This window comes from Pelmatolapia mariae, linkage group LG20 (genome assembly GCF_036321145.2).
Source record: "Pelmatolapia mariae isolate MD_Pm_ZW linkage group LG20, Pm_UMD_F_2, whole genome shotgun sequence".
Taxonomy (NCBI): domain Eukaryota; kingdom Metazoa; phylum Chordata; class Actinopteri; order Cichliformes; family Cichlidae; genus Pelmatolapia; species Pelmatolapia mariae.
The window spans coordinates 820,830-848,121 of NC_086244.1; the positions used below are offsets into that span (position 1 = coordinate 820,830).

Genomic DNA, 27,292 nt, shown 5'->3' on the forward strand with positions numbered 1-27,292 from the left:
CCCCGCTGCCATCTTTGGGGCTTTGAAATCAGGCGAGTGATGCTGCACGCTCATACAGTCATTGTCTAGCTCCGCCTCCCTGCGTCCCGCTCCTCTGTTACTCTAACGGGCCATAACCAAACGTCAGTCAGAAACCAGCGACTGAGGCCAGAGACTCCTCGGGAAGGTGTTCACTGAGCTCAGAGATCAAGCAAGGCTCTGTTTCTCACAGACTTCTATCCAATCAGAGCAGAGGAGCCACCCCCTGCTGGACATCCGAGCGAATCCAACTTTAAGATTCTCCAGCCCACGGGTCTCAGCGTGTGGACTTACAGCAAGCGGGTGTTTCTTTAATCTCATAAAAGTGCGGATGAGGTCAGAGGTCACATGTTGTGGTTAAACATTCACCTTTACTGCAGCGTCCTGATGAGAGAAGCGACACGGCGCTGGTTTGACTCATGATTGCCTCAGGCCATCCTATCACAGGCAGTCGTGTGATTGCAGGTCACCTGACTGCAGGTAAACATTCCCCTTCACTTTCCCTCCTCCTCTGGCTTCGCTCGCCCTGCCTTAGATCAGTTGCTTCTTCCTCCCCGTCTCTCCTGCCTGAGCACAGGAGACTCTGTGAGAGTTTCAGAGCTGTTGCGTTAATTGTGTTGAGGCGTCGTTCATCTGGAGTGCTTTTTGGTTGCACAAACAGATCAGTGTGATCTCACTGCGGTGATCTCAGCTGCTGTGTTTCATTCATCATGGCGTTTACAGGAAACGCATGACGGGCGTAAGAAAATCACTGAAAATGTGAAGTTCAGTCAGTTTGTGTGTTTCATTGGAGTGTGCAGAAAGCTGCTCTGATGCTTCCTGTGTGCAGCTCACTGATGAAGCTTCTGACTGCATGCTGATTGGACATTAGCTCTCAGGTTTTACTGCCCCATGTTCATTTTTATTGGCTTGTGAAAAAAGCTTTTATTTTTGTTTAAATTAGGGGTGTGTATTGGCAAGAATCTGGCGATACAATATGTATCATAATACAGGGTAGACGATACGATACATTGCGATACTAAAAGCCAGACGATATTTGTGTTTAGTAGGACTGAATTTAATTAGGAAAACTCACAGTAAACAGTCCAAACTGTTAAATGCTTGACATGAAACATCTGAAACAAAAACACTCGCTTTAAGTTCAAAATGAATGGAGAAATTAACATCTGCCTTATTAGAAGTCATGTCAAATAAACAAACAAAAACTACTTTACTGAAATATCAAGTATTTTTTTTAACATGAAAAAAGTAAACATGTAACACTGAGGTCTTTCTAAGTACTATGATTGTAAAATACTTATCCAAAAACTGCTCTATGGAGCATCAAAACAAAGCACTTTTTATGTGACCTTAACATAAACAAATATAAATCAAAAATGAAATTGCTTGAAGAATCCATCCAAGTAAACATTAACAAACAATGTAAAGTGCTATTAAAATTAAGTGTTAATAAAATAAAGTACAGCTCTGCAGTGTCCATCAATGGAACACTTTTAGTACAACCTGAAAAAAGGAATTTACTCATCTAAATAAAAGTGCTTATGAGACTCAACCAAAATGTCAAACATTCTCATATCAGAGATTTTACATGTTTCGTGTTTTCTCAGTGGTTATTTTTCAATTTCCAGATTTTTGTGTAGGAATACAAGCTGATCGACATGGTCAGCTCTCAGGACACTTCTCTGTGAATTTACTATGTCTCCTGCAGAGGAGAAAACTCTCTCTGCAGAGACACTTATTCCAGGAATGCATAGGAAACTCCTTGCTACTTTGGATAGCTGAGGGTATTCCTGTTCATGGTCCTTCCACCAACTGAGAGGATTTCCTGTGAGAGGCAAAGGGGTCTCATCTCTATACCTCTTGATCTCAGCTGCAGCAACATCATGTTCTGATTTTGGTGCAGTATTATCACTAGTAGAGGCAAACGTAGCTCCAAGCAAGTCCACCAATGCACATGAGGTCCTCTGTCTCTTTAGGGGTGGCCGAGGGACGGAGTCAAAGCTGTCTTTGATATGTGGGTGATGAGCCTCCTCTTTGGCATTCTCTTCCTCCACCTGTTTGTCAGTCTCCTTATTCTCTTGCTGCTGAAAAATGTCAGAAAGTCAAAATTCAAATCCAAGATTCACCCTGTTTTTCACTAATATTTGATGACAAATGTCATCAATATGCGTTTTTTTTTTTAAATTTATTCACTTGCTTATAACTTCAGTTGAATTTTTCCAAATAAATTCATTTATTTACTTACATTTTTTCCTTCTTTATCACAGTCACCACAGTGTCCAACAGTCTGGAATAGGTCTCACTGGTCTCTGCTTCAGACAGGAAGGGCAGGTCCTTAAACCGAGGATCAACTGTTGATGCCATCCATAGTGTCTCCCTCTCATTTACATATCTCTTTCCCAGATCTTCTGCTATGGCAGTCTTAATGTCCCTTACTGTCGGTGTATCATCAACACTTTCTTGTGCACCCATCACAAGCTTGGCATGAAGAGGAGCAATGATGGACAGGGTTGGCATGCTCTCCTCTGACATCACCAGGGTGGCGTCCTTCATAGGCTTGAGTGCCCTGACAACTTCTTCTGCACATGTGATGTCAGACTCACTTAATGTGAAAATTTCTTTTTCACTCTTCCTAACTTCTGCAGAAAGCAGAGCTGCACAGATGGCTGGTTGCTGTTCTAAAAATCGTTCTGTCATATCACAGGAGCTGTTCCATCTTGTAATTATGTCCGTGATCAATCTGTGAGCTGGTAGCTGAAGGAGGCGCTGTTTCTGCTTCAACTGATTGCTGGCTGTGGTGCTGCGCCTGAAAAGGGCTGTTACACGTCGGATCCTCCCGAGAAGTCGCACCACAGATTGTATTTTCAGTGCTTTCTGTGAGGCGAGATTCAGACTGTGTGCAAAACATTGTATGTGCGTCATGCCTGCAAGTCTAGCTGCGAGAGCCATGTTTGGTGCATTATCGGTAACAACAACAAGGTCCTTTGTGTTCAATCCCCATTCAGCCACAGCGTCAGTTAGTAACGCTGCAATGTGCTCACCTGTGTGACTGTCATGCATGGCTCGGGTTTGTAGTACATGAGACTGAAGGTTCCACTGGTCCGTTATGTGATGTGCTGTAACAGTTACGTACGATTCAGTGGCTCTCGAAGTCCAAGCGTCGCATGTCAAAGCAACTGTCTCTGCCGAGCTGAGGGAGTCCAGCACTGTCGCTTTGACTTCTTGGTACAACTTTGGCAGAGCGATGTCCGTGATGTGTTGTCAAGAAGGAACGGTGTAACAGGGCTCCAGCGTTTTAATCATATTACGAAATCCTTTATTCTCCACAACACTCAGAGGGCGCATGTCTTTGCAAATAAAAACAAGTACTGACTGCGTTATTTTTGTTGCACGAGTTGAAGTTGCTGGTAGTTTCGAAAAGTTAACTTCTTCAATTGTCCGTTGAGCGGGGTCACCTCGTTTCGTTTTAAAATTAGCATTTGATGCTACGTCGCTATGGTGTCTAGACACGTGTGTTCGTAAATTTGTTGTGTTACCGGAATATTTGACTCTGGCGGTGCAGATTTTACAGACTGCATAGCTCTTGTCATAGTCTTTACCGCCTTCTTTTGTCCTAAATCCAAAATAAGTCCACACATCAGCTTTGAAAGCTGCGGGGGCCGGCTGTATCCTCTCCTCTTCAGTCATCAGTTAGCTAGCACAATTGCCCACACATCCACTGTTCTACTTCATTGGTTTTGGCAAACTAGACGCTTCTACAGTTATCGCGAGACCTTGTTTTTACGTCAAAGGCGGTAAAAATTGCAAACCAGTGGCCGGAGTTTGAATTGCAACATACAAAAGAAATAAACAGTAAATGCATGTAATTTTTCATTTAAAAAAAATCGATAACACTGATTTTGAATATCGATTCAGTATCATTGCACGAAATATCGCGATATTTCGTTGTATCGATATTTTATTACATCCCTAGTTTAAATATTAGTGAAATTTAATTAACACAATATTTTATATTATTTCTTTAAATCTTTTAATCTGAAAAATGTTTTGAGTGTCTTGAAATTATCTAGTGCCTCCCGTGCCCCCCTTTAGACTCACCCCTGTGTGCTTCCTGGTGAAACTCTTTGCTCTCTGCCGTGCGTGCTATGACATCATGGTCAGCTCGTATATGCTCATACCTGATATTCACGTGCTGCTCAGCTGTGTTTCTACTCACTAATGTGGGAGAAACTGGCGCTTACATGGATGAATTTGTGCAAACGAGAAAGCTGGAAGAGATTTCAGGCTCAGATGGTGAGAAGATGATGCTCTGTGGCTCGATCTGTAGGCGACACTCGCTGAACGAAGTGAACGCTCAGGCTCCCGACTCATGCAGCAGCTGTGTTTACTGAGTCAGCTGCAGCTATCGATTACAGCCCTGTGTGTGTGTGCGCGTGTGTGAGAGCCAGTATGAATGAATTATACCGTCTGTTTGTCTCTGTGGTTTTCTTTACGAGGCCTCTTTTCACTGGTTTCACCCTCAGATGCGTCCCCCGAGGCGACGTTTATCCACCTCACCTGCGAGCTGAGCTCCACCACTGCGGTCGTCCTGCTCTGCTCATTATTTGAGCTCCTTTAAGAACCTACACATCCAGAATGATCTGGTAACTACACATCTGTAATCTGAGGATAACTGAGGACTGTCTGACACATCAGAGCGGTCTTTCTAGAAGCCTACACCTGAGAGGTCAAAGCCCCGCCCTCCAGAGAGCGCCCCTGCCTTCGTCTCCTTCACACGTCAGATGCTCTGATTGTGGTTTTCTCGGCTCATTTAGCAAATATCACAAATTTTCTTCAGAGCAAAATGTTATTTTCTTAATAAAAGAAAAGAAACTCTGATGTGCAGGTTGACTCACTGTAATGACTGAAGACAGCGAGCTCTGTCTGTCAGGGAAAGCAGCTGCAGCACATTTATAGACCCACACAAATATCCGGTGCTGGCTTCATGACTTCAGCTGGACTTTGGCTCGTTGCTCTTTTTCATTTATCTCCTTATTTTCCTCCTGACTGCTTTGATCCTTTCACTGCTCATACCGAGGCTCTGACCTCTGGGTAGCTTTAGCTTTAGCAGCTCTGCCTCTGTTAGCGTCTTGAAACCATCCGTGTTTGTTTGGGGGGGCACCCAGTGCACATGCGTGACACGCTGATTGTGGTCCCGCTCCGGTCGATGCTCAGCGGGAGAGATGAGAGCTTTGCTCAAAGTCTGAAATGATGTGATTGTAAAGTAGTCTGTGAGCACAGACGGACCTCGTCTCCTTCTTCATGTTTCAGCGCTCGTCCTCCTCTTGTTTGGTGTTAGTGTGGGCTGCAGAGCGTCCTCAGTCTTAACCTCTGATCAGCTGATCAGAGGTTTTCTTTCTAACTCTGTTTAAGTGCTGTGAAAACACAATCATGAAGTCGATACCACTGTTTAGAAAAACAGGGACATCACTTCCTGTTTAGTAATTTAGTACTCCAGTGACAAATTTGACTTCCTGGATTGTTTTGTTTTTGACATAAGATCATTACCATAAAACAGTGTTTTGCTCTTCGGAAGCACGCAGGTGGACTCCCCGTCAGCCTGGAATCAGTGAACTCGGAGTATCTGGGGTGTAAATTTGAAACCGAAATATGAAAAACTGTGAAGCTCGTGTTTCAGATCTGCTCCGGGATTAGGATCAGGTCCTGCATGGAGGAATTTGCACACTGAGCTGGTCAGACAAAACTACACCCTCATCGATCATTATTCACAGGCCTGACTGACTGTCCCGTCTGTTACTGCCTATTATTATTCCGATGTTTCGGTGGTGCTGCTGTTATCCATCCTCCGGCTCGCTTGTTCGTTAACCCGACACACGCTGCCAGTACAAAACTGCTCAGGGCCTCGTGTAAACTGAAGGCGCCTGTGAAGCTTTGATGGGTCACTTTGTGTTTCTGCAGATGAGTGTGCGACCTGTCAGAGACATGGAGACCGTTAAACCTCACGGTGTTGGATGTTGTGTGTTTTTATGCTTAAATCCAGTTTCAACCTCCAACAAAGTAAAACGCTGCTGTGCAAAGATCTGTTTTTACTCAGGTTTATCTTTGAAAATCAAACAGCATCTCCTTCCTTCCCCTTAGTGTAAAACCTGCAGTTGCTTCATGATGACACAGCATGTGAGAGCAAGTGGGTCGTTCTCCTCTCAGCACTGTCTGCACAATTACAAACAGGCTGACTTTCTCCTCACATCTTTTTTTTCACAGCAATGTATACACACACACACACACACACACATTGTGTGACTGATGATAGTGTTTTGTACAGCGGGGGCAGGGCTTCCTGTTTACATATTGTAACAGTAAAGTTATCCGCCCAATCAGCTGCTGAAAAGACGTGGATTAGAGACGAGTGATGAGTCACAGCGCCACAACCTCATCAATCACCTCCATGAAAAGGAAGAGAAGAACATCTGTGTGCAGGAACCAAAATGAGTCGATTAAAATGTCACGACCGTTCCATCATCTGTCATCAGACTGCACTGCAGTGCATGATGGGTATTAAAAATCCTGCAGTCACCTCGTGTCCATCTGTGTTTGTTCACAAAGATTGATGTGTCAGTGTCTACAATGGAGTGATGGACGCACACACACACACACCGTGTGCTGTCACAGCGCTGCCTGTTTGTTCCTGCTTGTGGCCAGTTTAACTTTCAGATCACTGAACATGATCAAATCTGATTGGTTGCTCTGCTCAGATTATTATACACAAACAAACCAACGTAGTCCTGTACGGGTTCCTCTCATTGGTTAATTCCAGTCAGGTGGCACTGAGTCTGTGCTATGATTGGTTATTCTGAGACTGTGTGGTGGGCGTGGCTTGGTGATGCATAGGGAGGCCATCTGGTGCCATAGAAAGTCCTTCTATGGCACCAGTTTAATTTTACACGTGTTTGTTGTTGTTTTGATCCACTGCACAGGTGATGTTTACCTGTAGTTTGCTATGTGTGCTGCTCACACTGCCTGTATGAGTCTCTGACAGCTGATAGCTGCAGGTATATTCATCCTGTCAACAATAAAATCTGTTTATGAAATATTTTAGCTTATATTGTGTTATTCCTTAAAAAGTATCATTAAAATATAGTTTTTCTAATTACTGGCATCGAGTGCTAAGAGATTTATTAGATCAGCGGTCATAAAAGCGAGCCTGTCAACAAACTGAATTCATGTTTTTACCCAAATTTGAGCTGCAGAAATGACTCAAGCACAACATGAATATTACATTCATAATAACATGCTCTATTCTTTTTTTCTGCCCTTTTCAACTCTAAATTTACAAATTCTTGGACATCAACAAAGAATAAATTAGATTAAAGAGCTTGTTCATCCTGGTGGATTAACCATTGCAGACATATAAAAACATAATTTTGATAATTACTAATACTGTTAATTCAGACTTATAAATAGAATAGAAGAATCCTTTAATTGTCCCACAAGGGGAAATTTGGATGTAACAGCAGCCAGAAAGACACATATACAAACAAACAGGACACAAGACACAGAACAGAAACATACACAATTTATACATATTTACATCGAGGACAATGGTTACTATAAACAGAGTACTGTACCATTATTAAATAAAATAAAATAAAATACAGTTAAGAGGCAAACCCAGGTTGTCGTGTGAATCGGTTGATAAATAGTGCCAAGTTAAAGCACTGATGTAAACATCTGTGTTTGTTGGGAGCAGTTTTGATTGTACAGTCTGACAGCTGCAGGGAGGAAGGACCTGCAGCTTCATGCATCGAGGATGCAGCAGTCTGTCACTGAAGGAGCTCTGCAGTTCAGCAACATTTACATGCATGGGGTGGGAGACTCTGTCCATCAGAGATGTTATTTTGGCCAGAGTCCTTCTGTCTCCCACCACCTGCACTGGGTCCAGGGTGCATCCCAGAACAGAGCTGGCCTTCCTGATGAGTTTATCCAACCTCTTCCTTTCAGCTGCCGATAAACCGCTGCTCCAACATACCACACTGTAAAAAATGACAGATGCCACCACAGAGTCATAGAAGGTCTTTAAAAGCGCTCCCTGGACTCCAAATGACCTCAGCCGCCTCAGCAGGTAAATAATATAAGTAATGAATTTGTTTAGCATCCAGCCTAGCTTCCCCTGCACCTGTGGACTGTGTTTGTGCTGTTGGAGCTTTTTGGAGCTGTTCTAATGGCATCATGTGACCAATAGTATGACGGCTGTGAGGTCACTGCACTAACAGACCGCCCAAGAAGGCGGAGCTCCAGGTTTGGTGCATAGTTACGTTACAGTCTGTCTTAACCACGCTGCATAGCATTAGCTGACACATTAGCATTCAGCCCTCTCACCCAAATATGGTCACTCCATTAAACCAAGATGGCCGAGACCAAAATGCTAAAATTGCGGACCAATGGGTGACATCAGGGAGGCGGCCTCCATCGTTTATATACAGGCTGTGAACTGGCTGTATGTGCAGGAAGTTTGAATATATCAGTGCGGGGTCGCACGTGTGCAGGACGCACCGCTCTTTGCTTTTACGTTGGCGTTTACACTCAGGAGTGGAAGTGGACTGTATGTTATGGAGAGAGAGGAGCGCTGCGTGCGTCAGGTGTGTGGTTACAGCTCATCAGAGAGGCGAGCTGTGTGGGCAGATGGTTTCTCGTATATTTAAGTCTACTCCGTCAGTCTGTGTTGAATTGGCTTACTGTGGTCTCTAAGCCTGCTAACCCCCTGCACACCTGCCTCCTCACAGCTCAGGTGTTCCTCGCCGCAGCGCTCGGGACGGCCAGTGTGCAATCCTCTGCAGGGAGATGCACCGTTTCCCACCTGTACTGTGGTCTCTTTGATTAGCATGTGGAAACACTGCAGGTGGATTTGTTTTTACACAGTGCCGGGTGAGCTCACCTGCTCGCATCTCTCCACTCTCACATTCATTCAGTCAGGACTGCACCAGATTTAAAGCATCTCCTGTGTTGGAGTTATGAGTTTTATCCCTACGCTGACCGAGGGGGACATTCAGCAAATTAATAAAATGAATCTTCTGTGGTGATTTCACGCCCCCTGATGGAGAGGTGGATCATGGACGAAAGCTTTAACCGTGAAGACGTGACCATCGGGATCATTTCCTTATAACCTGTTAAAGAAAGCACTCGGCTCATCCTTCATTCAACCACTCTGACAACAATGACTCCCTCGGCTCCGAGTTTGAGGTCATAACTCAGAATTCTGCCGTCAGCATGAAAGTGTCATCTCTGTGGTAATGTCACCATCGTTTTCTCAGGGGCGGAGCTTAGAGAGGTCCAGCTGAGAAGTGATGCTTATCTGGATCCAGGTATGGTTAGAGGACAAACCTGGACATTTGGTGCACTGTCAATACAGATTCAGTGTTTTAGATCTTTGAGTTTAAGCAGCGCTGCAGGGGACACACCTTTGCACTCGCGCACACCTGCTGCACCTTCCAGGTCACTGCAGCTCGTACATGTTAGATTTGCTTTAAACACAATGAGCAAGTTCAGGACACAGATAGTAAACCTCTCTCCCCTCTGCTCCGGCCCGGCTCAGGTGAACTCGGGTTACCTGACTTTAACCGTTTATTCCTTTCTCCTCTTAAACCACACAGCAGCGGATTAGTGGACGCGAGGAGGCGGCTCACAGACGGGAAGCAGGAAGTCGCTCGTCTCATATTAATCCAGGTTTTCTCTGGACCGTCGGCGCCGTGTGACGGTCTGGTGAGCGTCTCGGTGTCTGTGAAAGCAACAGCAGGAGGAGAAGACGACCTGCGAGTGTAGACCGTCAGCTGATGTTTGCAAACAAATATTAAAATCAAAATTAGAACCAAACTACTCTGAAATGTTTCTGCTGTTTATGAAAGCGGAACTGCTTTCTTTGTCATATCAACCACACGTCATCACCGGCTCTTAAATTGTTACGCTCGGGGCACGTCAAAAAAAGCCAAATTACTCAAAAAGTAACACTTAAGCACAAATAAAATAAGTATTTAAATATGAAAATATCGATGAATAAAAAGAATAAACACAGATTGGTGATGACACTGTAGTGGCTGTAGTGCAGGGGTAGCGGTGTCCACCTGTGACTGTGGAAGATAAACTGTCAGATATTTGAGAAGTGTCCTGATGGCTTGTGGGTAGAAACTGTCCCTGCAGCTGTGGGTGTGGATGCTCCTGTGAAGGGTGTAAGGTGGGGTCAGACCTGCTGATACGCTGTGCTGACCGCCCTCCATAGAGCGTTACAGCTGCCGCACAAGGTCTCTCCACCTCTGTCCTCTCGATGTAAACGGGCGTGTGCCTCCGCCCTGCAGTCTCCTGCTGTCTCCAGTCAGCTCCCGGGTGTGATGTTGAGCACCGTGATGTCAGGGCTCTCACCTCTGCTCTGTAAGCAGACGGGTCCGATGGTGGTGTCGTCTGCAAATGTAACGACGGTGTTGGAGCTGTGTGTGGGTGAACAGAGTGCACAGCAGGGGCTGAGCACACCTCCCCGGGGGGCACCCTGGGAGTGAGAGCTGTGTTTGACATGCCGTCACCTCTAACAGATCAAGTTAAAGCGGAGCTGTTTCAGAGTCATCGGCCTGCTGAGGGTTGGATTATCCTCCGCACAGCGCGGCCTGCGGGCCTCCACCCTGACTCACACTACAGCGTCCTCCCACAGCCAGCCTGGTCCTGTCACTTATATCTGGCAGCTCCTCACTTCATTCCTGTTCCAGAGTCCCATCAATGCAACAGAAAACAAAAACTTGTAATAGCAAAACTGTAAATGCAAAATCCACATAGTCATAAATGATGGAGTACAGCGTGTTCAGTGATTCATTCAGGTTAAACTGATCAGGCTGTCAGCTTCATCCTCAGGCTCACACTTGTTTTTGGAGGTTAAAGGGTGGTGGTCCCAGCTGACAGTCCCCTTGCTCTTATTCTGAAAGCTCAAACTCTGCTCAGCAGCTTCCTGTCTCCCAGACAGTGTAAACAGAGCTCTGATGACCCGATGCAGGTCATCGTCAGGTAATCTGCTAAAAATCAGCCACAGCTGATTTGTGCTTTTAAGGCTGTAAGAGTCCTGACTGATTGGTTGGAGTTAAGCTCAGGAACAAGTCCGACGGCTTCCCAGGTGCATCGCAGGTGTTATCTGCTCTTACCTGGAACCGTGTCACCTCATTACCACGGTTTGTGTTCTCACAGAGATAAGGACACACTGACCTGAGAGCTGCAGGTGAAAGGCTCGTATCCTCAAACTTGTTTCTGGGTTTACCTGACAGGTGAGAGGCTGAGTGAGCGAGCGAGCCCGTGAGAGAAGCACACCGAGAGAGAGAGAGAGAGACCATGGATCACCAGAGACAGAGGACTCTGTCCACATCAGGAGAATCGCTGTACGCCGTGCTCGGGGTCGACAAGAACGCCACCACAGAGGACATCAAGAAATGCTACAGGTGCACACACGCACACACACACAGACACACACACACAGCAGTTAGCCACTAGAGGGAGCCAGGGTCAAGGGTTATAGAGCATGTTGAAAGGATTGTGTCTGTGAGATGATTCCTTCCCCCTCCTCACACACGGATCAGCTTGCAGGACCTTTTCCTGCCACAGCTTCACCTTCCAAAGCCAAACAGCAGAGAGCTGATTCATCTTTTAATGTTTTTCATGTTTCTAATGCAGCTGTAGAGGAAAGTCAGAAAATGACACCAGATGAAGACTTTATTAAATATTTTAAAAAAGAGTGGACTTCATATTTAGACTTTAATGACACTCCCGGAACATCAGCTTCTGTTCTATGGGAAGCAGGGAAAGCTGTGATGAGAGGTAAAATAATTTCTTTCTCATCACATAAAAAGAAAAAAGAAAACAAAAATATCCAGGAATTAGAAAAAACCATCAAATCACTAGAAGAAGCCTATGCGTCCGACCAAGATCAGGAAACATTGAACAAAATACGCAAAACAAAACTAGAATTAAATGAGATAATTGATAAAAAAACAAAATTCTTAGTACAAAGACTACGCTTACAAAATTATGAACATGGTAATAAATCCGGTCAATTTCTAGCAAACCAGCTAAAAATAAATAAAGAAAAAACAACTATATGTGCTGTTCAAGATTCATCTGGGAACACAATATATGACCCGAAACAAATAAACAACATCTTCAGGGATTTCTATAAAACGTTGTATTCACCACAAATAAACCCATCTAAAAAGGAAATTGATCAGTTTTTAGACAACATAACTCTCCCAAAATTATTAGACTCTCAAGCAATGGCATTGGATTCGCCACTGACACCAGGTGAACTCCAGGAAGCCCTGATAAGTACGCCCAATAATAAGGCTCCAGGTCCAGACGGCTTTCCTGCAGAATTCTACAAAGAATTCTGGACGATTTTAGCCCCAATTTTTTACAGAACGCTGTTGGAAATCAAAGAAAATGGCAGACTCCCATCAAATATGAATTCTGCAAACATCAATCTCCTGCTAAAACCAGGCAAAGACCCTGTATATCCCTCAAGCTATCGTCCAATATCCCTTATAAATGTAGACCTTAAAATAATCTGCAAAGCTCTCTCGAAGAGACTAGAGAAAATAACCCCCCTCTTAATTCATCCTGACCAAACTGGTTTCATAAAAGGTAGGCACTCATCAACAAACACACGTAGATTACTTAATTTGATAGACTACTCATACAGTAAAAACCTTGAAACTACAATATTTTCTTTAGATGCAGAAAAAGCGTTTGACAGAGTTAACTGGAAATTTCTATTTGCAACTTTACACAAATTTGGTTTTGGATCTTCTTTCATCAGCTGGTTAAAAATATTATATAATTCCCCAACAGCTTGTGTCAGAACAAATGACCAGACATCCTCCAGCTTCTGTCTCCTGAGGGGCACCAGGCAGGGATGCCCACTCTCCCCTTCACTGTTTGTAATTTTTATCGAACCACTAGCAGCAGCAATTAGACAGAATTCAGTAATTAAGGGCATAAAATGCAAGAACGTGGAACATAAAATCAGCCTTTATGCGGATGATGTGTTACTCTTTCTCCAAAATTCACAAACCAATATCTCTGGGGTGATTGAATTGATAAACTCTTTTGCAAGAATATCAGATTACTCAATTAACTGGTCAAAATCTACAGTCCTTCCGATTAATTGCTCCTTCCATAATTCCTCTTCTACTCCACTGCAATCGGGAAATATAAAATATTTAGGTATTAATGTTTCTCCCAAGCTTGCAGATCTAACTAAATTAAACTATATCCCACTTTTAAAGAAAGTAGAAGGCGATCTGGCTAGGTGGAAATGTCTACCCATATCACTCATGGGAAGGGTTGCCGCTATAAAAATGATGGTCTTACCAAAAATAAATTATTTATTCTCAGTGATCCCAACTAAACCGCCACAAGATTGGTTCAGATCTCTAGATTCATATATGTCCAAATTCCTTTGGAAAAATAAGCCCCCACGTATAAGCTTAAAAACACTACAAAAGACCAAGGATAAAGGAGGATTAGAACTACCTAACTTTCAGCACTACTTCTTAGCCAACAGGCTCCAATTTATCTCAGGATGGCTAAAACATACCCTCTCAGATGAACCTTGGCTAGATGTAGAACAAGCACTTTGCAATAATCTAGAGATTTCAGATCTACCATTTATCAGCTCAAACATTCAACGACATGAATGCTTCAAAAGCGTCAACATTAGCTCCTCTCTGACAGCATGGTGGGAGTTTCTGAAGTTGACAGAGTCTTCATTAATCCCATGCAAACGTACACCTATCTGGAACAACCCTGACATATTATAAAACAATAATATGATAAACTTTTCAGATTGGAGTGGTAAAGGAATCAAATATTTAGAACATATACTAGAAGGAACAGAATTTATTTCATTTGACAGACTAGTTACACAATATGGGATCGACAAGAAAAGATTTTTAGAATATCAACAAATTAAATCCATAGTAAAAAAGAAATTTAAACCGGGTCAAGTTGAACTACAAACACCACCAAGTGTGGTTCAATTTCTTACTCTTAAAACCCCCAAATTACTATCCAAAATATACAGAATGCTTTCTAAAATAGATGAATCAATATCACTTCCTATTGCAAAATGGGAAGCGGATTTATCAGTTAACTTAGACCAAAACTTTTGGTCTCAGATTTGCTTAAAAACCTTTCATCTAATTAGAAATCCCAGTCTTCAATTAATTCAATACAAAATACTACATAGAGTGCACTATACAGGTCATCGGATGTTCAAGATGGGCTTTACGTCTACCAACAACTGCTCACACTGCCAAACCAATTCACCGGACAATTATATCCACGCTCTTTGGTTCTGTCCACCAGTTCAGAAGTTTTGGCGTGAGATATGTGAAGACTTATCGAAGTGTCTCAAATGTAACATTCCAACTTCTCCTTTAGTGTGTTTGTTGGGCAGCTTAGATAATGTCACTTCAGAAAAGAATATAGCCCACATGGTTTTCACTGCCCTATGCATAGCCAAGAAAACAGTCCTCATGAACTGGAAAAATAAAAATAATCTTAATTCTAACCAGTATAGAAATGATCTATTAGATTACATTAGTCTTGATACAGCCTCTGCCACCACATCAGATCAATTGCTCTGGGCTCCTTTGATCAGCTCCATCACCTAGTGGGGGTGGGGGGTCATAGTTTGGTCCCACCTTCACTGTTGTGATTGGTGTGGGGGTAGGGACAGGCTTAGGGCGTCGGGGGGTTCCCCAGGAGCATCTTCCTTGGGGGGCTCAACCCGGGGTAGCGGTCATGGCCAATTAAGGGCTCTGTTGGCTCTTAGGTGACGGTTTCCTCGTGGCTGCGTGCAGCGGGGCTAGGGGAGGGTCTGTGCTGACGGACGTGGGTTACTGACCTGGTAGCCTGGCTGCCCCTGGGTGGGTCCGGGACAGGCGTGAGGTTCTGGGGGCGCTCCGTCTCTGGGCTGGGGCCCTGGCCGGGCCTCGGGGGCTCGGGTCCTGGTTGGTGTGTTGCTGGGGTTGTGGGCGGGTGGGTATATGGGGGCCCAGTCCTGGCGCAGGGCGCCGCCGGTGCATCGAGCCACCTGGGGGACTCTTCAACTGGTGGGGGAGGTTGTCACATCTTGCAGGAGCTTTCCTCTCCTCAGGAATTCTCTCTGCAGGAGGGGGAGATATAGGAGAGGTGGAGGAAGATCTCAGCCTGGGCGTCTATTGTCTTGTGTAGTCTGGAAGATGAGTGGATGATGGGGTGGGTGCAGTTTTCTCTGTAGTGGGGTCGGGTGGGCTGTCCCAGGCTCTGTGGGGCCGGGCGGCGCTGCTGCACTGGGCCCTGGTCCGGATGGGCCTGGGCCCCCTTTCCCTGGCGGGTTGCAGAGCATGGGGGTGCCTACTGGGGTCAGCGGGGGAGCTGGCCCCAGGGAGGGGTCACTTGCCCCTCCCTTTCTTCCCTCCCCATCTCCAGCTGCCTCCCTCTTCCCGCTCCACCACAATCACCCACACATGCAGGGCCTTGGGGTAGGGGTGTGTCACCAGGGTGCAGAGGAGGCATCCCCCCCCCCCCCCCCCCCTGTCCCCTTCTGGCTGCCTCTGCCTCAATTTTATCTCACAACTTAGACATTCACATTACTCACACTCTCATAACATATACATATAGGATCTTGGGGGTGGGCTCACAACACGGACTCCAAATTACCATCAGGGTGTACACCTCACCCCTGGCGTCGTTGCCCACCTCTCAATTTTAAATACACGTAGACATTGAGGGCTATCAGGAGGGGCTATGCGCTTACCTGCTGCTCTCTGGCAGGTAGCTCCATGCCCTCCTGGGTTTTAATTGCACCTTAGAACACATATACATCAACACTACATATGAGCGGGTAGAGGGAGGTTTGGAGTCTTCACACACCCCCGGTCTCTGCGGCCTGCTGGAGCGGGGGGGCTAGGAGGAAGAGTTGGCCGTCCGACTGGGGTCTGGTGTGTGGGGCCTCCCTGCTGCTGCGGAGTCGGGGCAGTCTGCTTCTCCCCACTGCAGGGAAAAGGGTAACACCACCTGGGTCTGGGTGCAGTTTCCCCCTCCAGGGGCAAGGGTACCTAGACCCGGTTCTTAGAGTACGCTTGGGGAGTGTGATTGTGTGTACAGCGTCTCTTTATGTCTGTCTCCACGTTGGTTGAGTGTGGAGTAATTGCCTATGAGAGCATGAGGGTGGGAATGGATGTTTGTATTTGAGTGTGCCTGTATGTCTGTGTCTATATGTCAGGTTGGGTATCAGACGCCACCTCTCTGGGGACATCTCAGGCCCTCCAAGGTTTGGAGGCCTATCTCCCCCCACCACTTCCCCTGCCGGTGGCAGACGCCCTCAGACCTCGATGCGTTGGTGGTTCTTTGTGTCCGGGGGTGGGCGCCCGGGTACACACCGGCTCACTCCTTGGTGGCTGCTTATCCGGGCCTGGAACCTGGGGCTCGCTCGGGCCCCTTCGGGGGTGGGGTACCCTCGGCCTCTCGGCCTGGGGCTCGGTCACTCAGGCACAGCTGGCTGCCGGCGGAGCTCACGGGCACGTCACTGCAACCCCCCCTGGCTTCTGCTCCGCGGCTGCTGAGTGATCCCTCATCTGGGACTCTCCTCAGCTCTTTCTGGGATAGTGGCGCGGCTGCCCCTCTGTTGGTCTTCCTTGGTCTCTTGTGTTCTGGGGGCCTCTGGATGTCTGGAGTTTTGATCTCCTCCATACCTGCTTCATGCCCTGGAGGATGGGACTGTGGCCCCCCACACCCTCTAGCAGATCATTACATTAAGGAACCTTTTAAATACAAGCGCGCTCATGCTCACAGGTGTACACACAGGTGATCACACACACAAACTACACCCTTTTTGGCTCCTACCTCAAAGCACACTGTGCGCTGTCGATCTCACGTGCTGCACAATAATGTTTAATATTAAGTATTTAGCGTTATATTCCCATATATCATTGTGATGTTGTTTATTCTATTACTCTCGTTTTCTTCTGCTTGTTTTCTTTTTTCTTTCTCAACAGGTGATCCAGGTGATCGATATATGTATTTTTTGTCTGCTTATTTTGTTGGTTTTTGTTTTTTGCCCTTTATCCCCGTCCCTCTTCTCCGCTGTTTTTTTTTGTTTTGTTTTGTTTTGTTTTTTCCCCCCTCTTTCTTTCTCCCTTTTCTTTTCCCCTGTCCCGTATCTAGCAAGTAAAAAAAATAAAATAAAATAAAATAAAAAAAACAATAAAAGGTAAATCAAATGGACCATTACGGCAAGGCTGGGATGGTCCATTTGGTAAAGTAAATCCGTTGGGCATCTTTCTTCGCCTTTAGACAATAATTCTGATGGCAAAAGAACCAAACGGGACAGGTTTAAAAAAAAAGAAAAAAAAGAAAAAAAGAAAATGACACCTGATTTATCCCGACACACACCATCATCCCTTCTTTTTCCTGTTTATTCTCTGTTTTATATATTTTCTGAAAATACACATTTTAATTCATTCTTCTGTTTAATTTTAGTAAATAATAACCACAGGTTTCTCACTTTTCTGCGTCAGTTTAAAAAGGAAGCACAGAAATAAAGATGTTGGTCAAAGGGAAATAGATGATTTATTTATTTATTTATTTAGTTTCACACATGGTACAGCAGTAATTCATTTCCCATACACAACCTTCCTTTCAATTAAAGTAACACTGTTTCCATGCATGAAAAGGAGCAGGAAGAAGAATAAATTCTTATGACACCTGCCCCCTATCTGTGACAATACAAGTAGGAAACCAAAATTACACTCTGACAATATTCTGCACATAACAAAACAAAACAAACCAAACAGAACAATGAGCAATACCACTAAATATCAAACTAAAAGGATAATTTTTTTCTACAATTACATTCTGTTATTGTTTATCATTTTATTCTTATAGCAGATTTTAAATTGAGAAACATTTGTACAACCCTTAAGATGATCATCGAGAGAGTTCCAGTTTCTTATGCCTATGACTGTTGGACACATTTGCCTTTGTGTGGTTCGAGCAAACCGATGCTTAAAGTAAAACTTCCTTCTGCCGTCCCCATTTTCTGAACACAATACAAATAAACTTTGTAACTTAAGAGGTAGTGTTTTATTTTTTGCCCTAAACATAATAATTAATGTCTGTAATTTCACTATATCTTCTAGTTTTAATAATTTCGATTTTATAAACAAACTATTAGTGTGTTCTCTATATTTAACATTATGCATAATTCGAAGCGCTCTCTTCTGTAATAAATATAATGGTTTCACATTAGTCACGTATGTATTCCCCCATACTTCAACACAATAACTGATATGGTAGAAACAATGAGAAATATATTATTCTCATTGTCTTGTAATCTAATATATATCTTACATTACCCAGGATATAAATACTTTTAGCCAACTTTTTTTTAACATGTTCAATATGAGGTTTCCATGTTAACTTGTCATCCACTATTACACCCAGAAAACGGAGTTTTGTCACTCTTTCAATTAATACTCCCTCTATAGATAATACTATCTCTTCCTCCTTTGCTCGGTTTCCGAATATCACAAACTTTGTTTTTTCCAAATTCAGTGATAACTCATTTACATCAAACCATTTTTTAATTTTTTTCATTTCAATAACCATAATTTTAGCCAATTCTTTCAAGTTTTCTCCGGAACAATAAAAATTTGTATCATCTGCAAACAAAACAAAATTTAACATTTTTGACACATCACAAATGTCGTTTATATATAAATTAAAAAGTTTTGGTCCTAAAACAGAACCTTGAGGGACCCCACATTCTCTTTTCATTCTATCAGATGAGTTGCCTAAACACTGCACATACTGAAACCTATTATCTAAATAACTGCTTAACCAGTTCAATACTATTCCTCTCACACCATAAGTACTTAACTTAGAAATCAAGATGGAGTGTTGCAAAGTGTCAAAAGCTTTTTTTAAATCAATGAATACCCCTATAGTATATTTATTATTATGTGTTGCTAATGAAATGTCTTCAATAGTATTCATTAATGCTATTGCTGTTGATCTGTTCCGTACTGACTTTCACTTAACAGTTGATGTTTTTCAATGAAACTATCAAATCTTTGTGCAAAGAGTTTTTCAAGCACTTTAGAAAACTGTGATAGCAATGATACTGGTCTATAATTATTAAAACTATGTCTGTCTCCTGATTTGTAAAGAGGGATAACTTTTGCCACTTTCATTCAGTCAGGAAATACACCCGTGTAAAATGAGAGATTAAAAATATAACAGAGAGGTTTGATTATACAATCCAAGGTCTTTTTTACGATGACCATGTCTAACCCATCACAGTCAGTGGATGTCTTGTTTTTAGAATTTGCTACAATAGCTATGATTTCTTTTTCAGTGATTTCCCCTAAAAACAAAGACTGTACCACTCTGCTATCCCCTTTCCATTCGTCATTCCATTCTGAATCATCCTGTTTTCTAATTAAGTTTGCCAGGTTAGGCCCAATATTTACAAAAAAAGAATTAAATTCATTTACCACTTCATTCATATCACTTACGACCTTATTTTTCTTATTAAAGTAAGTAGGTAAATTTAAAGATGTATATTTATTACCCAATACGTTTTTTAAGATATTCCACGTACCCTTAACATTATTTTTGTTTTTGTAAAATAATTTATTATAATACTCTTTCTTAGCCTTTCTGATAATTAATACTAACTTATTTTTATAAACTTTATATTTCATTTCAGCAGGCTTTGTTCTAAGCTTTATATAATCTCTATACAGTTTATTTTTCTTTTTACATGCATTTTCTAGTCCTTATCCATGGTTTACCAGTAGTTTTCTTTTTCTTTTGCTTCTATACCAGTGGACAGTGATTTTCATACAAAACCAAATAAATATTTAGGAACGCCTCGTATGCAGCATTGACGTCATTTACATAAACCTCATTCCAATCTTCTTTCATAAGATCTTGCCTGAACGTATTTATTGCATCATCATTTCTAATTCTTATATATCTGTCCACACACGCTTCCTCCTTTCGTGTCATTTTATAATCTAAAGTAACAAAAACAGGTAAATGATCACTTATGTCATTTATAACAAGACCACTTATAATGTTGCTTTCCAAGCAATTAATGAAAATGTGATCAATTGAAGTAGCTGACTTTTCAGTTATTCTACTAGGTTTAGTAATCAGAGGGTAGAACCCTCTTCCAAATAATAACTCAAAAAAATCTGATGATGCCTTATGATTGGACATTTTAAAAAAATCAATATTATAATCCCCGCAAATACAGAATGTCTTATTTCCCTTTACCTTGCTCAGTAAATCTTCTACTACATCTGTGAATGTTTCTATCAGTGTCCCAGGCCTCCTATACATACAAGTAACAATTATATTACTCTTTCTTTCCATTTCTATTTCTACTGTCACACACTCCATTAAATCATCAATAGCCACAGACATATATTCAACCTGTTTACATTTCAAATCACTATCAACAAAAAGTGCCACACCTCCTGCCTTCTTATTAGATCTATTTATATGATATAATTCATACCCATCAATGTGAAAGTCCCAGCCCCTTTCCTCATCTGTCCATGTTGCTGATAGTGCTATCACTTTAAACTTGCCTTTCAGATTATTCAAAAAATCATTGATCAGAACAAAACTTTTATAGAGGCTTCTACAGTTGAAATGAATTAATGAAAATGTATTGCCTAAGTCAACATTATCCCTAAATTGATTCTCAGTATAATACTCGCATGTAACATTAATTGCATTAAGCACATTCCTTTCTGGATCGATATTATTTTCAAAATCATGTAATTTGTAATCCGAATCTTCAGTCATTGTGATTGGGTATTCTTTAAATGTCTGTTATAAGTATTTCACAACATATTTTGAGAAACCACTCATAGCTATACAGTTCTTTCTGATCCATAAATAACTGCGGCTCAGATCTATATCTCGTCTCCGCGCATAATGGTGACACCGTCGATCCCAGTTCCATATCCACCTGCAGCTTCACACTAATACTCTTCCAGTCGACTGTCTCATACCTTGCCAAATAGTGTCTTTCATTGAATAAGTTCGGCTAGTTGTTAGCAAACACATCATAACAGACCTTCTGCCGTCCGACCACAACAGTGTAATCATCTAGTTACAACCTTGGCTTCTTCTGGTGTTCTGTTGAGCTTTATCATCACTTTACAATTTCTTGTCCATGTTGCTTGAATTTCTTTTTCTTTACGCATGATACGGGCTTGTCTGGCAATATCGGCGTTCTTTTTTGTGAGATGTTCATTCACATAATCAGTAAATAAAGTGAATAATCAGAGATTGTTTGGAGTGATCTCAGAGTTTCCCTCCTTTGATTCTTTTTTTTTTTCTGTTTTTAGGAAGCTGGCGCTGAAGTTTCACCCAGACAAAAACCCGGACAACCCCGACGCAGCAGAGAAGTTTAAGGAAATCAATAACGCCCACTCCATCCTGGTGGACGCCACCAAGAAGAACATCTACGACAAATACGGTTCCCTGGGGCTGTACGTGGCCGAGCAGTTCGGAGAGGAGAACGTCAACACCTACTTTGTTCTGTCCAGCTGGTGGGCCAAGGTGGGTCAGCTTTCACGACCGCAGATCTCGCAGCGCGTTTGATAAGCAGGCGTGAAGCTTTCAGGCGCTGCTCTTGTCTTTAATGTGCTTCTAATCATAGAAGGATCCGGATACATTCCCTTCCTCGCACTGTAGAGACCAACACAAAGGTTTTAGCCGTCGCACACAAACTCTACGGAAACACGTGAACCGATGCAAATATGACTGCAGCATCGTCGCTCGCACGCTTCCAGGTGTGTGCCCGTGCTCACATCATCACCCGAGCGTCTGCAGAGTACCTCTGTGACCGGGCTGTCTTTAAACGCCTCCAGCACTTATTCTGAATGAGCCCATCGTTATCTTATCGGTACGCAAATGAACTGCAACTGCAGCGTTTCCTGAAACCTAATCAGCAGGCAGATCTGATTCAATCAAACTGTGATAGGTGAGAGTTATCGAAGTGTGGTGATAATAATAATAAACTTTGACCTTTCCAAACAACCGGACCTGTCAGTCAAACACATTCTGTGACACAGGTCCGGACGGACACTGAGGAAGATGAAATACTCATCGCTTTCCTGTTAAACAGACGTCTGCCATCCCAAAGAAAGGAACGTGTCTGCAGGCAGGATGGTGAAAGTCTGATTTTATGACCTTAGATTAGGTCAAACTGGGCTTGAACCTCAAAAATGCCTCTGAGAGAAGGAGGGCTGAACCGAAGCTGCCGACCTCTGCAGGTCACACTGAGCCCACTGTTAACAGCTGGCTCCATGCAGTCCACGAGAGAGAAAGTGTGCAGATCACAAGCACATCATGGACCGTCAGAGGAAGCGTTTACCCCGAGCTCATGTAACTCTGCGTCCTGTCAAGGTATCGGGACATCACAGCACACTGAGTGCGGCTTGGAGGCTGGTAAGAGCTTCACATGGAAGAAGAGCTTCGTTTAACACTTCAACATATTTAAATAATTTCTTCAGGAATTCATCGGTATGCCAAATTTGTCAGCGTGAACCTCCAGACGTTCCAACATCATGACATGACCTTGATCATTTCCTCGTTTATATTAATTTGTTAAAGATCTAAATTTTGCTAATATTACTTTGTGTAGAATATTAGAGGGATTAATGAAATCACTGACAGTGGTCCTAATATTGATCCCTGTGGGACTCCATAAGTGAGACTTGATGGCGGGATGCTGTGGTAGCCATGCTGGGTCAGTGTGCCTTCAGTTTGGAATAAATCCCCAACAGTGTCAGCAGCAAAGCCCCCCCACACCATCACACCTCCTCCTCCATGCTTCACAGTGGGAACCATGCATGTAGAGACCATCGTTCAGCTTTTCTGCACAAAGACACGGCAGGTGGAACCAAAGATCTCAGATCTGTGCTCATCAGACCAAAGCACAGATGGTCTAATGTCCACTCCTTGTGTTTCTTGGCCCAAACAAATCTCTTCTGCTTGTTGCTTTTCCTTAGTCGTGGTTTCTCAGCAGCTGTTTGACCATAAAGGCCTGATTCACACAGTCTGCTCTGAACATGTAGAGATGTGTCTGCTACTGGAACTCTGTGTGGCATCTATCTGGGCTCTAATCTGAGCTGCTGTTAACTCTGAGGCTGATGACTCGGGTGAATGTATCCTCAGCAGCAGAGGGGACTCCTGGTCTTCCTTTCCTGGAGCGTCCTCATGTGAGACAGTTTCATCGTTGTCTTGATGGTTTTCTGACTGCACTTGGGGACACATTCAAAGTTTTAGCAGTTCTCCAGACTCACTGACTTTCAGCTCTTAAAGTAATGATGCACTGTTGTTTCTTTCAGCTGATTGGTTCTTGCTTCTTGCCATGAATTCTAACAGTTGTCAAATAGGGCTGTGTTTGACAACTGTGAACCCTGACAGGCACACCTGTGAGGTGAAACCATGTCAGGTGACGACTAGGGCTGCCACAAACGATTATTTTGATAGTCGACTAATCAGATCATCATCCATTGGACGTAAAACGTACAGCTTATTGCACCAGCAGCATCTGCTCTTATATAACTATCATTAGCTTCCAGCTTTAAGTGTTTAAAGTAGGTGCTAACTAAAAATAAAGACAAGATCATAGTTTATTAAATTTAAATGAAATTTGCAGATTGTTTCGGTGGAGTTTAATAAACTCAGCCGTCTGCTCCTTGCTGTCTAAACTATAACAGGCCACGGAGTAAACTCTCGAGCATCTCACACTTCTAATCAGTTGTCTGCTTGACGTTTATTCAGCCGTGTAAAAACTATAACTTTAATCTCAGCCAAACCGATTTACTCAGGAACAAATAAAATACTGAAAAAAAGCCAAACAATAACATTTTTAAGTTATCTAAGTGACTTATATATCATGTTTAACCTGAGTAGTGAAAGATGGCGGTGGGTTTGAAAACGATTTGCCGGGAGTCCGGTGTTCTCAGCGGCTCTAGTGAGCCTTGAACCCCGGCTAGCTATCGAGCTGGTGGGTAACAGACGTCTCCGAAAACATCGGAGCGCTTTTGAAAATATGTGGTGTCTTGATAAACCGAGCAGATATTTGAGGTTTACACAGCTACATTCTCACCTGAAAATATGATAAACGTTTATTTTGTGACCCAGAAAGAATAATAAGAGTAATATTAAAACTAACTAGATAGCAAAAATTTCCGAAGAAATTTTAAGTGTGCCTATGCTACTGCCGGATTAGATGTCCGAAGACATCAGGATGTATGTGTTTGGAGCAAAAAACTGTTGAGTTTTAAGCAGAGAGTCATCAGCTGTTCGCCGTGAAACGGTTCATAATTTCAGGCGGAAGAAAAATAATAATAAGAATAATAAATCTGTCGAATAGTAATAAGTGTGAGATTACATAGGCACACTTAACTAGCTGCGGCCATTGTTGGAAACTGAGCAGGGCCGCGCTATGAATTCTGGGATAGGTTGGGCCACGAAGTTATACACCTGACCCATCCTCCTGGAGAAGAGAGACACGTATGTGAGAATGCTGTTTGTAGATTACAGCTCAGCATTCAACACCATCGTTCCCTCGAAGCTGGACAGGAAACTGCAGGATCTAGGACTGAGCAGCTCCCTCGGCAGCTGGATCCTTAACTTCCTGTCTGACAGACGCCAAGTGGTCAGACTGGGCAGCACCACCTCATCCCCCATCACACTGAACACTGGTGCTCCACAGGGGTGTGTACTGAGCCCTCTCCTGTACTCACTCTACACCTACGACTGCACGGCCACTAGAAACTCCAACATCATTGTGAAGTTTGCGGACGACACTACAGTGGTGGGTCTTATCACCAACGGTGATGAGACGGCCTACAGGGAGGAGGTCAGCGCCCTGACCCACTGGTGTCAAGACAACCATCTCACCCTCAACGTCGCAAAGACAAAGGAGTTGATAGTGGACTTCCGGAGGTGCAGAGGAGTACACACCCCCATCACCATCAACGGCGCCGCTGTGGAGAGAGTGAGCAGCTTCCGCTTCCTTGGTGTACATCTGGCTGAGGATCTTACGTGGTCAGTACACATAAACAAAACTGTGAAGAAGGCGCAGCAGCGCCTCTTCTTTCTCAGGAGACTGAAGAGATTCGGCATGAGCCCCCGCATCCTCAGGACCTTCTATCGCTGTGCCATTGAGAGCATCCTCACTGGATGCATCACCACCTGGTATGGCAACAGCACCGCTTACAACCGCAAAGCTCTCCAGAGAGTAGTGCGGTGCTCTGAACGGATAATTGGAGGTGAGCTTCCCTCCCTCCAAGACATCTACAGGAAGCGGTGCCTGAGGAAAGCGGGGAGGATCATCAAGGACTCCAGTCACCCCAGCCATAAACTGTTCAGACTACTTCCATCAGGAAGGAGGTTCTGCAGCATCCGGTCCCGTACCAGCAGACTGAGAGACAGCTTTTTCCATCAGGCCATCAGACTGCTGAACACTTCATAGACACCTCACCCTCACTACTGGAACTTCAACATTATGCACTCCATACTGTATATAAATGCCACTGTTTTGCACATACCAACCTCTGTATATTTTATATATCTTATTTTATTGTTTACTTTATTTCATTTGTAAAACATGTATATACATACTATATACACACTCAAACACACACACGTAGAAAAACATATTTAGTATACACATTCAGTAATGTATATACCTTTACATATTGTACATATATTTATTACTTTTTAGATTAGCCATTTTTATATTTTGCTTGTTTTACATTATTGTATTTTGCACAACTCTGTTGCTTGTGAAGCTCGCACACAAGAATTTCACTCACATGTACTGTACCAGTGTACCTGCACATGTGATGTGACAATAAAAGTGATTTGATTTGATTTGAAATCTGGGGAAAAGGAGGACGCATTTGTCGGCCGCATTTGTTGGAGTCTTCGAATTTGGACAGCCTTCGTCGTGTCGCTGTAACGTAATCGGCCTACTAATGTGGGCACAGGAGGATGCGGTTCCTGAATTTGGACACAGCTACGATACCGGACGCTGCTTCTTCTTCTTCGGGGTTTAACGGCAGCTGGCATCCTTGTACGTGCAGTGCTGCCATCTTCTGTTTAGGTCCGTTATTACACTCTTAAATCCTACTACTTATTCCTGCATCTTTTGGGATCTCACAAAGCTTCAAACGACGCGTCGACTATTAAATTAGTCGTCGACGAATTTGATTGTCGACGTAATCGTGACTAGTCGACTAATCGTGGCAGCCCTAGTGACGACATCATGAAGCTCACTGAGAGAAGGCCGAGGGTTTGCAGTCACCAAAGCAAAGGACGGCTACTTTCAGAATCTAAAATATAAAACATGCATAATTCCATAAATCTCGATTCATATATTTGATGTTTGTATCTACAATGTGTAAAGTAGTAAAAATACAGAAAAACCATTCGATGAGAAGCTGTGTCCAAACGTTCGACTGGTAGTGTGTGTAACTTTCTCATACAATGAGAAAGTTTGAGTTCCTGCTGTTTGTTCTTCCAGATCAGTGTAAGATTAAAAAGCCCCGCCCCCGAAGCTATTTATGCACTGAACCTGGTATCCTGCTCTGTCCTCAGGCCCTGTTTGTCTTCTGCTGCCTGGCCACCGGCTGTTACTTCTGCTGCTGCCTGTGCTGCTGCTGTAACTGCTGTTGCGGCAAGTTCAAACCTCACCCGCCAATGGACCAGGACCCCGAGTTCTACGTCTCCCCGGAGGACCTGGAGGCCCAGATGACGGCTGAGGAGAGAGGTGAGCACGGCCATGCCACTGTACAGGACTGTGCAGTCTTTAGCATTTCTTTATATGGGAAACTGTTGCTCAAAGGCACTTAAACAAATCTGCAAGCAACACTTAAAGAAGTCAGGGGTGGCTCAAGACTTTTGCACAGGGCTGTAGGTACAGAAAATTAGTTTCAGGAAGACCTTTGATCATGTGACAGGTCACCTGATGTTAGGTTCACCTGGAGACACTGGAGAGAGTGTGTGTGTGTGTGTGTGTGTGTGTGTGTGTGTGCGTCTCTGTGTGTGTGTGTGTGCGTCTCTGTGTGTGTGTGTGTGCGTCTCTGTGTGTGTGTGTGTGCGTCTCTGTGAGTGTGTGTGCGTCTCTGAGTGTGTGTGTGTGCGTCTCTGTGAGTGTGTGTGCGTCTCT

The 27,292-nt window shown here is 43.6% G+C and overlaps 1 protein-coding gene across 1 annotated transcript in view; it reads left to right on the plus strand.

Annotated features, from left to right (window-relative positions):
* The window catches only part of LOC134618071 (dnaJ homolog subfamily C member 5-like), a 39,432-nt gene that overhangs the window by 2,611 nt on the left and 9,529 nt on the right, over positions 1-27,292 (plus strand). Inside the window, exons 2-4 of the mRNA XM_063463297.1 lie at positions 11,313-11,483; positions 21,450-21,663; positions 26,722-26,893. Of these exons, the coding sequence (XP_063319367.1) occupies positions 11,377-11,483; positions 21,450-21,663; positions 26,722-26,893 (493 nt within the window). The 5' untranslated portion in view covers positions 11,313-11,376. The remainder of the gene's footprint in view (positions 1-11,312; positions 11,484-21,449; positions 21,664-26,721; positions 26,894-27,292) is intronic.